The 13,076-nt window shown below is 38.4% G+C and overlaps 1 protein-coding gene across 2 annotated transcripts in view; it reads left to right on the forward strand.

Moving 5' to 3' along the window:
- The first annotated feature begins 4,031 nt into the window (after positions 1–4,031).
- LOC131941575 (dynein axonemal heavy chain 2) overlaps positions 4,032–13,076 on the forward strand; it is a 75,036-nt gene continuing 65,991 nt past the window's right edge. For both annotated transcript variants that reach the window (XM_059300885.1, XM_059300886.1), the window contains exons 1-15: positions 4,032–4,112; positions 4,369–4,435; positions 5,560–5,702; positions 6,126–6,161; positions 6,523–6,614; positions 7,487–7,835; positions 8,230–8,394; positions 8,565–8,803; positions 9,148–9,339; positions 9,445–9,582; positions 9,967–10,074; positions 10,528–10,733; positions 11,561–11,690; positions 12,076–12,261; positions 12,513–12,647. In XM_059300885.1, coding sequence (XP_059156868.1) covers positions 5,579–5,702; positions 6,126–6,161; positions 6,523–6,614; positions 7,487–7,835; positions 8,230–8,394; positions 8,565–8,803; positions 9,148–9,339; positions 9,445–9,582; positions 9,967–10,074; positions 10,528–10,733; positions 11,561–11,690; positions 12,076–12,261; positions 12,513–12,647 — 2,100 coding nt within the window. In that variant the 5' untranslated portion in view covers positions 4,032–4,112; positions 4,369–4,435; positions 5,560–5,578. The remainder of the gene's footprint in view (positions 4,113–4,368; positions 4,436–5,559; positions 5,703–6,125; positions 6,162–6,522; positions 6,615–7,486; positions 7,836–8,229; positions 8,395–8,564; positions 8,804–9,147; positions 9,340–9,444; positions 9,583–9,966; positions 10,075–10,527; positions 10,734–11,560; positions 11,691–12,075; positions 12,262–12,512; positions 12,648–13,076) is intronic.

Genomic DNA, 13,076 nt, shown 5'->3' on the forward strand with positions numbered 1-13,076 from the left:
ACAGTGGGTTCCATCGAACCCGAGAGGTTCGGTAATTCAGTCTCAGGGCTTCCGCGGAGGTCAAGACACACACCCGACTCAAATGATACACGATTTGATTTTTTTGCAGTGTGGAAGATACAACTATCAGTTAGGTTGACCAAAGTGTTATGAAAAAATGAATTTTAAAAATGATCTATTCCGTACAATATACTAATTTTTTTCTCTCTTAAAATTTTGGCAAAGAGTGTCGCTTTCCACCACCCGCTACGACAGTCTGCTATTTTACTGATCGGATAGCGATACAGGAATCCGTGATATGTATTTCTCTTTAATGAAGTGATGTTAAGATGTAATGCAATCAAGTAAAGTATCTGATCTCTCACGATGAAGTTAAGAGAATCGTAAGAATCGTACTAAGAAATAGTCGCGTTATTACTTAGCAAAACTGGGTGGTGAAATCGTACATTAAGTGTTAATACAATTGATTTCTTTTCTGTGTTAAAAGAGTTATCTAAAAAGCGCCCCCCCCCCCACCATCTTGGACAAAAATGGTAGAGCGGATTTTAAACGTCACTAACTCGTTTTTTTTATGTTACACAATCGTGAAATACGCCTTAGTACAATGGGTTTCTTTTCTGAATGATATCGGTTATTTATTCCATAATCCGGTGTGATATTTTTCCGATTTTAGTCTTCGAAAAAGCGCCCCCCCCCCCCTTCCTAGGAAAGCTGAAAAGCAGTTTTTCTTGTCACTGTTTTTTAAGGATACACGTTTTATAGTTACACAATCAAGGTAGAAAAACAGTTAAATCAGTATTTAAAGGCTCTCAGCCGTTAAATTTCTTTACTTTGACTGTTTATAATTCAAAACTGCAGCTTAAAATAAGTTTTAAAATTATTTTCTATCCCTTTTGGCGCCCCCCTAGGGTCGGCGCCCGGGGCGGCCGCCCTCCCCGCCCTCCCCTAGCTACGCCTCTGAGTGTGAGTGGTGTGGTTTGGGAATGTGGAGTGGTGTGAATTGGGTGTGTGGAGTGGTGTGGGTTGGGAGTGTAGGGTGGTGTTGGTTGGGAGTATGGAGTGGTGTAAATTGGGTGTGTGGAGTGGTGTGGGTTGGGAGTGTGGAGTGGTGTAAATTGGGTGTGTGGGGTGGAGTGGTGTAAATTGGGTGTGTGGAGTGGCGTAAATTGGGTGTGTGGAGTGGTGTAAATTGGGTGTGTGGAGTGGCGTAAATTGGGTGTTTGGAGTGGTGTGGGTTGGGAGTGTGGATTGGTGTGGTTTGGGAGTGTGGAATGGTGGTCGTTGGGAGTGTGGAGTGGCGTAAATTGGGTGTGTGGAGTGGTATGGGTTGGGAGTGTGGAGTGGTGTGGTTTGGGAGTGTGGAGTGGTGTGGGTTGGGAGTGTGGAGCGGTGTGGCTTGGTAGTGTGGTCACAGTGGATTTGTGTGGGTTGGGAGTGTGGAGTGGTGTGGGTTGGGAGTGTGGAGTGGGTTGGGCGTGTGGAGTGCTGTGGGTTGGGAGTGTGGAGCGGTGTGGGTTGGAAGTGTGGAGCGGTGTGGCTTGGTAGTGTGGTCACAGTGGATTTGTGTGGGTTGGGAGTGTGGAGTGGTGTTGGTTGGGAGTGTGGAGTGGGTTGGGCGTGTGGAGTGGTGTGGGTTGGGAGTGTGGAGTGCTGTGGGTTGGGAGTGTGGAGCGGTGTGGCTTGGTAGTGTGGTCACAGTGGATTTGTGTGGGTTGGGAGCGTGGAGTGGTGTGGGTTGGGAGTGTGGAGCGGTGTGGGTTGGGAGTGTGGAGTGGTGTGGGTTGGGAGTGTGGAGCGGTGTGGCTTGGTAGTGTGGTCACAGTGGATTTGTGTGGGTTGGGAGTGTGGAGTGGTGTGGGTTGGGAGTGTGGAGTGGTGTGGGTTGGGAGTGTGGAGTGGTGTGGGTTGGGAGTGTGGAGCGGTGTGGGTTGGGAGTGTGGAGTGGTGTGGGTTGGGTTGGGAGTGTGGAGTGTGGAGCGGTGTGGCTTGGTAGTGTGGTCACAGTGGATTTGTGTGGGTTGGGAGTGTGGAGTGGTGTGGGTTGGGTTGGAAGTGTGGAGTGGGTTGGGCGTGTGGAGTGGTGTGGTTTGGGAGTGTGGTGTGGGTTGGGAGTGTGGTGTGGGTTGGAAGTGTGGAGTGTGGAGTGGTGTGGGTTGGGAGTGTGGAGTGGTGTGGGTTGGGAGTGTGGAGTGGAGTGGGTTGGGAGTGTGGAGTGGTGTGGGTTGGGAGTGTGGTGTGGGTTGGGAGTGTGGTGTGGGTTGGGAGTGTGGAGTGGTGTAAATTGGGTGTGTGGAGTGGTGTGGGTTGGGAGTGTGGGGTGGTGTGGGTTGGGAGTGTGGTGTGGGTTGGGAGTGTGGAGTGGTGTGTTTTGGGAGTGCGGAGTGGTGTGGGTTGGGTTGGGCGTGTGGAGTGGTGTGTTTTGGGAGTGCGGAGTGGTGTGGGTTGGGTTGGGCGTGTGGAGTGGTGTGTTTTGGGAGTGCGGAGTGGTGTGGGTTGGGTTGGGCGTGTGGAGTGGGTTGGGCGTGTGGAGTGGTGTAAATTGGGTGTGTGGAGTGGTGTGGTGTGAATTGGGAGTGTGGAGTGGTGTGTTTTGGGAGTGTGGAGTGGTGTGGGTTGGGTTGGGCGTGTGGAGTGGGTTGGGCGTGTGGAGTGGTGTAAATTGGGTGTGTGGAGTGGTGTGGGTTCGGAGTGTGGAGTGGTGTGGTTTGGGAGTGTGGAGTGGTGTGGCTTGGTAGTGTGGTCACAGTGGATTTGTGTGGGTTGGGAGTGTGGAGTGGTATGGGTTGGGTTGGAAGTGTGGAGTGATGTGGGTTGGGAGTGTGGGGTGGTGTGGGTTGGGAGTGTGGGGTGGTGTGGGTTGGGAGTGTGGTGTGGGTTGGGAGTGTGGAGTGGTGTGGGTTGGGTCTACTCCGTGTGTTGCAAGGTGTGTGTGTAGCGGAGTAGGCTGTGGTGTATTGGGAAAGGCGTGGGATAAGTAACTTGGTTTGAAGTAAAGGGATATGAATCCTGAACAGTGGGTTTTAAATGTACATTGTGGGGTGTAGTGTTTTTATGGGGTGGGTGTGCGATGTAGTGTTTCAGGTTGTGGGGGTTTGGTTACCTCATGGTGTCGTGAGATGTTGTGCCTAAGTTCCGCCGCGAGGTAGTGTGGGTTTTGATCTACTCCATGCGTTGTGTATTTGTAAGCGTTTGGTTCAGTGTATGGTGAATCGTGCGTATGGTGTGGGATGAGTGACTGGATGTGGATCGTGTGGTTAGCTTTGGGTTATGCTATGTGTTGTAGTGCGATGTGTCGCGTTGGTAACCAGAGGGGGATAAGGGGTGGGGGAGGGGTTTGGTTTGGGTATCATGTATCAAGGTGTCGTGTGGGCTCGTGCGAGTTTTTTTTTTTTTATTTCGCTTCTATTATCCTCTCCCAATAATTATTTTTAATATCTAATTTCGTGAAACTAATATTTATTTCACGAGAATTTCAAAAGAACACTTGTATGTTTAGTGCAATTCTTTTCTATCCCCCCCCCCCCCCCAATTCGTAAGGGGATATAATCAGGCTAGTTTGATTGTGACGAAAATATTAATGGGGTTATCGCGAATTACATAGGAAAGAGGAGAGAAAAAACTAACTGTTAAAATATGCAAATTATCTCAAGTTGATGAGGTGGCCAGCCCTGTCGGGTTGGGGGGGGGGGGGGTAATCTATCTATATAATTCTCTTCTGGGAGACGCTAGAAAACAAGCTGTAAGCGCGCTCTCTACCACTCCACCCCTACATGGTCTGGTGAGCTGGTTGGTAGGGGTTGGGGGAAAGGAGGGTGGGGGTAGTATCGTTCTTAACGACCTACTGATAGTGTTTTAAAGCAAATATTTTCAGTGGCAGCATTGGTACTATCGAATTCACAAATTATGAATTACTGAAAAGTAGAAAATAAAACAACTAAATAGCGGCATATGATATGCCGCGGGTCGGCTCGTATACTAAAATTATTATCTGGCCAATAAGGCATAACAGGAAGTGTCAATGCCCATGCGCAAAACCGGTTGTCAAGATAAACGGTTGTTTACAGAAGTAGAAAATGCTGTACTAACTATTTAGAATTTAGGTCCACTGACAGGTTTGTGTATGCTTTTTTTTTAAATTGTATATTTTGTTTTAAATTTTGGGATGATTGAAATAGCAATGGTTTAAATTTAAGAGCTAGATCAAGATCTAGTAGGCCCTAAACTAATTAAATTATTAATTTTTTTAATAGGGCTTAGGGCCTAAAAAATTATTTATTTTTTTTTAAGCTAAGAAAAGGTATTTCTTGAGAAGTAAGTGCAAACAACAATTGTGATGAAATTTATCAACTTAATAATCTTACTTTTTAGAATCTAGCTCACTTATGAAGAGAGTGTAAAGTGCAAGCTATTTTGATGAATGTGAAGTGATGAAGAGGTAAGAATATTTTTTAGGTAAAAGATCTAGATCTAGGCCTAAACTCTAAACTATAAATAAACTATAAATACTAAATACCACTTATTAATAAGTTATATGGGACGGCATAGCCTAGTGGAAGACAGCTAGACTGCTAATCTGAGAGTCGCTAGTTTGAATCAGGGTTCAAATATGTAGAACGTCCCTGAGTTCACCTAGTTCTGATAGGTACCTAACTGACGTTAGGGGATCAAACGAGGCATTGTGCTGACCAAGCTATCCCTTCATATGCCGAGGTCTTTGAAGCAGATGAACTCCATTTCATCTGCCCCATGTGTGTTGGGCACGAAAAGGATTGATGATGACGAAAGTTATATATAAATTAAACACTGAAACTACTAAACTAGTTATATCTAGATTCTGAGTAGACTAGTTCTATATAGTATATGGCAATAATTGAATATGTCCTACTACTAATAGATAGCTATTAACACTAATCCTCTCTTATTTAACCTGAAATCCTTGTTAATATGAATATTTAATAATAACAGATAATTCATTAATTCAATTAAATAATATGTCTATGCATAAACTCTTTTGATTATGTTTTGATAACATTATTATCACATGTATACTACTATTACCATATAACATTGTTTTGATTTGAGGTTGTAGTATTCACATTAAACACATAATTCTAGAAATATATTTTAAGTACCAATAATTTGGTAGCTAATGGCTGATCGTTAACTAGATCCATTGAATAGAATGGAAAGTAAACTAATAGATACAATTTCAATGTGGAGTAAAAAAAAAAGTTGGTCTGTGCACCAAGTTGTGGGAAGTTATTTTAGCTTAAGCTTAAACTTCTAAAAATTACGATTAGTTCTTATCAATCAGTGTTATCACACCCACAAATTCATATAATATAGATCTAACTAAGCAAGAATACTTTTATCCAAAGATTTAGTGGGTGATTAGGCACACTTAGAGTTAGGGTTATCTCTTGGTAAATCTAATGAATTTTAATTATGCTTTATCAATATTAACCTATTCTATGTAGGTCTCCTTTACTATATATGATATATTTAATCAAATCATCCCTGCTGTAAACACAATCTGGTAACATGTTTTTATTATTTTAGTGACTTGTAAAGAACTAAAATGAGTGCAAGGTCAGGAAAATCAAGAAAAAGTGCGAGTGGGGTTGGTGGGAGTAGACCAGGCAGTTCTCGGCCCAAAAGTAGGCCAAGTGTTGGAAATGACTCTGAGAAGGCTGTTGAAGAAGGTACTGAGTTAAAAATTGACTGTTAAATATTTCTTTATCATACTTTATGTATTATAGTACTACATTTTATCAAACAAATTTAGTTTAGAGATTACTAATGGATGTTGGCTGCTTGTTTTTAGAGGTCATTAATATCTGGCTCCATCAATTTTTGTAGAAATAAGTACAGATATTATCTTTAGTCTCATTTAAAATTCAAGTTATTCAACATACACATTATATTATTAACAAATAGGGTTGTAACTCATCATTTAACTTATAAAAAACCTGTCAATGTTTACATAGTTACTTGTTGATCTGGAAGCCTATATGTATTATGTTAAAGATTTGTTGGAATAATAAATGCTGATAATAGACCTGACTTCTACTTATTTTAGATGAAATAAATAAATTGAGAATTGTATTTTGTTTTCCAATAAATAGCTGCAACAGTGGAGGAACCAGAGGTAGACTTAGAAGGTAGACCTAAAATATTTTATACATTGTAATACTTTATACATTGTCATACTACAAAACACTTTTTAAAAAGAGAACATTTTATTCTAGAAGCAGATAATTGTGTATTGTCTAATTTTTACATTTAAATATTTTATTATCATTTACAATTAATATATTTAAGAATTCTGATTTAAAAAATATATTTTTCATTAGGTAAGGATATAATTATTTTAATGATGAAATTAAAATAGGAAATAGGTTCCTTTATTAAGTAATTAGTTATGATAAATGATTTTTATTGTAATATCACTCTTCAGATATTCTTGGAAATGTTAAAAAGTAATAGTAGGCCAAATGAAAAAAGAGAATTTCTGTATTTCAGAGGAATTGGCGTCAGGAGACAAGGAATCTGTTGTTCTTATTCCTGAAGCTCCAGCAACACCCATACCTGATGAACAGCCTGAAATGTCTGTGGTAAAGATTTTAAACTATTCCCTCGCACTGTTTAAAATGGCAGTATACTAAACAACTTTATAGTTTGTATGAAGTAAAATAATTTCTTCTTCATTTATTGATGAAAATGGGAGATTACTAGATAGTGTTAGAGTTAAAGGCAGATAATCATCATTTAGAGTTAAATTTTACATGTCTTAAACAAATACTTTTAGTCACGTAGAGCGCCAGCTTGTGTAAGAATAAACATGGACCCTAAAGAATCAATGATACTATATTGTTTTTTAGTATTATCAGTTTCTTAAATTTGTTTTTACGATTTACAGAACCTTTATAAAGCAAGCCTTTGAAATGAATTTTAAATTAGAAAGTCAATAAAAATTTTCTTTCTTTAAGCATCTTTAAACAACGTCACACTTTTAAAATTTTTTTTAGCTCCCTCTTCCTGAAGTCAGCATAAAAAATCAGATAGCCCCCTCCCCTAAATTGATGTCACATCACAACCTGCCAACACCCCTCCCTCCCTACCGCAACACAATTTTTATTTTTAAAATTTTTAATTTCTTTCTACATTATTTACATTGCTCTACCAGCATAGGGTAATTGAAATGAAATGTACCAAAAATAATTTTAAATGCAAAATAATAGCTAGAATTTGATAATGATTAATGCCTTAAATGTAATAGTAATTGTGATAGTTACTCATGAAATCTCTTACATAAACTTTAGTGATCAACACTTTTAGTTTTCTATCTTAAAAAAACAAGTTGTATTTTCTCATTTTATCATGCATTTCATTTAACAGCTTGTTACTTTAAAGGTTTTTAAATGCATTTTATTAGAAGACAGTTTTGTCTTAGAAGAGGTTAATGATAAAATATAACTTGTTTCAGTTGGATATGATAAAAAAGAGATTAATCTTATCCGGTGGACTTCCATCGGAGCTCACTCCAGAGGATGAAGATGTGATTAAAAATTTCATTGAGATTGAATCTTTTCGACTGCTTGTTGCGTACAATGACCAGTACAATGGCCTGAGTCTCAGCCATACCGTCCCCAATTTCCCTGTACAACAGCTGTGCTACTTCATCAAGTCAATGAACACAACAGAGGTCACGAGTCAAAACTTTCTCAAGGAGATACAATACGGGTCTGTTAAAAGTGGCCACATTGAAAGCTTGTTACGTATAATGATGGGCATATACGCCCCCATATTTTTTGAAAATCGATCCTGGCCTGACAGTATCCTTTACACACCATATTATCATTTTCTCAATTAATTCAATTCTTGTATTGATATTTATGGAAGAATATTCTGAATAATAAATATTTTAAATGTGATTTGGTACGGTCCATGGGGGCAGGTGAGGTAGAGTTCACTTATTTTGGTGACCTCTAGATATGTAGGGATAGTATGATCAGCACTATGTCCAGCCCAGCGACCTTTACTTTCTGTCAGGTACCCATCAGATCTGGGTGGACTAAAAGACGTTGTACAGACTCGAGTCAAGGATCCCAACTTGAGACTTCCAGACTACGGTCGATTGCTCTACCATTTAACCTCACTGTCCCTCAATGTGACTTGTGGTTTACTGTTAATCTGAAGAAAAGTTTATTTTCATTAACTAAAGATCAGGTATTAAAAATGACTTTTCTGCCCAACTGCACCGTTTTTTGGCAAGTTTGACAGACACAAGATGGAAACTGGAAGGGAAGACAGTCCTGTATGTTCCCACTGAAGGTATCAAGCTGACGGTGGAAGAGGCTGCCAAAAATAAGGAACTTATTCAGCGCCTTGAAAGTATGGCATTATTTTCTTTTTTTTAAATAGTCTTTAGTATATCTGATCTTTTACAAAAATAACTTCCAAATTTTAAATTGCCTTGAAAGTATGGCATTATTTCCTTTATTTAAATAGTCTATAGTATATCTGATCTTTTACAAAAATAACTTCCAAATTTTAAATTCCAGCCTCAATGATCCATTGGGCAAGACAAATTAAAGAAGTTTTGAGCACTCAGGATGCCTTTGAGATGGCAGAAAACTCTGGTCCTTTGGATGAAATAGAGTTCTGGAAAAACCGCTGTGCTGACCTTTCTGGAATCACAACCCAGCTGGATAAACCGGGGGTCAAGAGGATCACACAGATCCTGGAGCTGGCCAAGTCATCATATGTGACCCCATTCCTTAAGCTCTCAGGACAGATCATTGTAAGCAGACGCTAATGGTTGAAACACTTTTATATAGACTGCATATCAAATACTAAAAAAACAAACTTGAACTGCATTTTCTATTCTTGAAAAACACAAAACAATTTTTTTTTAAAATTTAAAATACAAACATTAAAAAAATAAATAGGTATATTATATTTATTTCCTTATATGTGTTTTTAAAATATGAATGTGACCTAAATTGGATAGTTTGACCAAAAAAAAGTCACATAAATTAGCTAGTTAGCTTTTTAAAAATCGTTACACCTGGATTAGCTTGTAATTTAAAAAAAAAATGTCTCACCTTGATTAGCTCAACAAAATAATTTTCTTCAATTCTACAGGAGGGATCCAGACAGGCGGAGAGCAACTTGAAATTTTTGGCTGTTCTCAAGGATCCATGCTACGAGCTGGCCGATGCCAAACCCAAAGACATTCCTAAACTCATTCCCAAAATTCTCAACATCATCCGCATGATATGGGTGAACTCAGACTACTACAAAACTAGAGAGAGATTGACTGGCATTCTCAAAAAGGTAAGATGTATCAGTAGTTCAGGTGTGGTATTCTATTTGTTACTTTCAAGTAGTGTTTTTAATTTTACTAAATATTTTCTAATTGATTGAAAATGTTTTGCATAGATGAGCAATGAGATTATTCGTCGCTGTTCTGTTGAGATCAACCTGGATAAAATTTTTGATGGCTATGTCATCAGTGGGAAGCAGTCCCTCAATGATTGCATTGAATGCTGTGAGGAATGGAAAGAAATCTATGACAAGGTAGGCAATCTGTTGTAGAACTTGTGACATAAATCTGTGAGAATGTAGACAATCTGTTGTAGAACTTGTGACAGAAATCTATGATAAGGTAGGCAATCTGTTGTAGAACTTATGACAGAAATATGTGAGAATGTTGACAGTCTGTTGTAGAACTTGTGACAGAAATCTGTGACAAGGAACAATCTTGACAAAATCTGTGACAAGGTAGACAACCTGTTGTAAATTCTCCAGTGCTTTTGTATTTGTATTTAAAAAATAACTTACCTCTTTGACAACAACCTGAATGTTATACCCCTCAAAGAGTAATGATAACATAAAATTTTAGAATTATTTAAAATGATGATCTGAAAAGTAAAAAGTAATGATAACATAAAATTTACCCAGACATCCAGACTCCACCACAGGTTTTCACAAGTTGGCTGGGTCTTGGACAGGAGCAGCATCTTTGCACAAATTGATGCATTTATTCAGCGATGTAAAGATATGCTTGAGGTACGTACAGTATTAGACGGAATCTGTTGCTGAAATCTCTTGTTGCGTACAACATTAAACAATAAAAACTTGGTTAAAATCTCTTGGTACTGTGTCAGAATGTAATATAGTATCACAAAAATGACATTGTTTAATGTGTACTTCTATCATTACTAGTAGTACAGGGCAGTATAGAAATGTATTGACATTTTTCTGCCTGTATCAATGTTGATGATGATATATCCAAACACTTATGTTTAAGGTTGAGTTAATATTTCAAATAAATAATTATTGCCTTCTGTTTTTATTGCACAAATGCCTTAATCATAAACCAATTAAAAAATCTGTTTTTCCCTTCTGACGTTACAGAAAAAAATACAAATTTTATTATCATGAAAAAATGTATAAGATAAATGTGCAATAATGCTGAGAATATGTTATCTCTGTTTGATCTGTGACTGTTGTCTTGGCCAGGTTTGTGAAGCACAGTTCCACTTTGCCAGGCAAGTGGATGGGGAAAAGGCTGAGATGCCCCACTTCCCTGGACAGAAGGGGCCTGAGATTGTCCGTGGTCTCTTGGAGGTGGAAGCTCAGTTTGAGAAGAATGTCAACCAGCTCAGGCTACAGAAGAAAAACATTTTAGATGTCAAAGCTACATCCTGGCATGACAGCTACAACAAGTCAGTGTTTCAAATCTTTTGTCTGCGTTAAAAATTGTTTTATTTAATAGAAAATAATCAAACTGTAAAAATATTTTGTCACTATGAAAAGTATTATTCATTTATATAATGATAGCGATTAAATTATAAAGATTCTTATCAGTGTTAAGAGTAACAGTATTAAAAAATATGTTGACAATGCTGAAAAATGGTATATTAATATATATGAGCCGACCCGCGGCATATCATATGCCGCTATTTAGTTGTTTTATTTTCTACTTTTCAGTAATTCATAATTTGTGAATTCGACAGTACCAATGCTGCCACTGAAAATATTTGCTTTAAAACACTATCAGTAGGTCGTTAAGAACGATACTACCCCCACCCTCCTTTCCCCAACCCCTACCCCCACCCTCCTTTCCCCCAACCCCTACCCTACACCCCCCCGTGAAGGCAGCCTCCTCTTAGTTACCTCCCCTAAGTTTAAAATCATTTCAAACTAAATTATCTGCCCCTAATAGCCGTCACTAAACCCGGCTCTATGAATGTAAACATTTAGCATGAACCACAGTTCACCAGACCATGTAGGGGTGGGGTGGTAGGGAGCGCGCTTACAGCTTGTTTTATAGCGTCTCCCAGAAGAGAATTATATATAGAGATTAAAAACAGCAACAGATTAGCTCTGAGAGTATCATGTTATTTACAGTATTTTTTGTCAAAAGTCACAGAAATTGAATTAACATAATGCTTCCTATTTGCATCAGCCTTTTTTTAAAAAAAAAATACTATATAATAGAACGTTTATTTTAAAATGCTTCGCTTATGTAAATGTCATATTTCTATGACAGGTTCCGAGCTGGAGTCAAAGATCTGGAGGTCATGATGCAAAACACCATCTCATCAGCATTTGACACAGTGAAAACAGTGGAAGGAGGAGTGGAGATGTTGGACGTCTTCATGCACCTGTCTTCTAGAGAGGTTCTTTCTTCACATCTTCTAGATATTAACATCTTTAGGAAATTAATTCAACTTCTATACTTCATCTAGATATTAGCATCTATAGGAAATTTATTCAGCTTCTTCACTACATCTAGATATTAGCATCTTTAGGAAATTAATTCAGCTATACTGTTTGAAAAATACTCAACACTTTAAATTGTTCTTACAAAATAAGCATGTCTTTTTTAAAAACCTAGGCTACTTATATTAATTGATTAATGAAGCTTAGGTCTTTTGTTAGGGTTAGTAATAATTTAAAGAGTTAGGGTTAGATGGAGGATGGGGGGGTATGGCTACTTAACAATTACACACAGCTTAACTTGTACAGTATAAATAATATGTCCGCCATTTGTGTAATTTTTAGGCAGTTAGACGCACCATTGATAAAAAGACAGTGGAGGTGTATGGTTTGTTCAACGATGAGTTAAATGCTGTCAAGAGAGAACTCTCCACCAAGGATCACCCCACACTATCACCCTCACATCCTAAATTTGCAGGATCTGCACACTGGGCTAGGCTTCTCAAAAACAGAGTACAGAAGGGCATGAATGTAAGTTAGTTTTACTTTCTGCAGGAAGTGGCCATAGTTTTCGGTAATGTTCAGTCATATGTCCTCCAGGATTTCCTTAGCCGCTTATTTTCCTCTTCACCTGGGGACTCCATACACACATTTATACACATACAGATACACACACACACACATATATATATATATATGTCTTTATTCTGTATTAAGTAATGTCCCAAATATAATTTAAAACACTTGAAACGCACTAAATTTTCTTTTTCTTTTGTTGATAGGCTCTGGACCGAGCCCATTTCCTCCCTCAAATTGGGACAGGAGAGGAAGTCCGCTCCCAGTTCAAATCTCTCATGACTGCGCTGGATGAGTTCATCCGTAAGACATACTACGAGTGGACAATGACCGTGGATAAAGTAAGTTTTTTTGTCTCCTCTAATCGTGCTGGTCATTAATCCCATATAAGTTCCAAAATTTATATCATAATTATGCCTCATGTTAAAAATAGCAATGAGTTCCTCATATATAACCCACCAAATCAGATAATAAAAATGTAAAACTATATCAGAATGCTAACAGTTGGGTCACTTCTTTACATTTTTATTGACATTTTGAAAAGATTGTTCTATTAATGTCTTTTTCACAGAAAGCTCAGATTATGCATAATTAGCTTTAGATTTCTAAACATTGTTACATTCAATAAACACTTTTGCTAATATCATTTAGAGCAGGGGTCTCCAAACTTTTCAGACCGAGGGCCACATTAACTATCAAATTTCAGTTTGGGGGCCAGTTTCTTCCAGGCATGTCTTTGATTTCTCTGGGCAAAGTTCCTCAACCATCAC

The sequence above is a fragment of the Physella acuta genome, unplaced genomic scaffold (assembly GCF_028476545.2).
Source record: "Physella acuta isolate Inbredline_101_S28 unplaced genomic scaffold, ASM2847654v3 ptg000366l, whole genome shotgun sequence".
Taxonomy (NCBI): Eukaryota; Metazoa; Mollusca; class Gastropoda; family Physidae; genus Physella; species Physella acuta.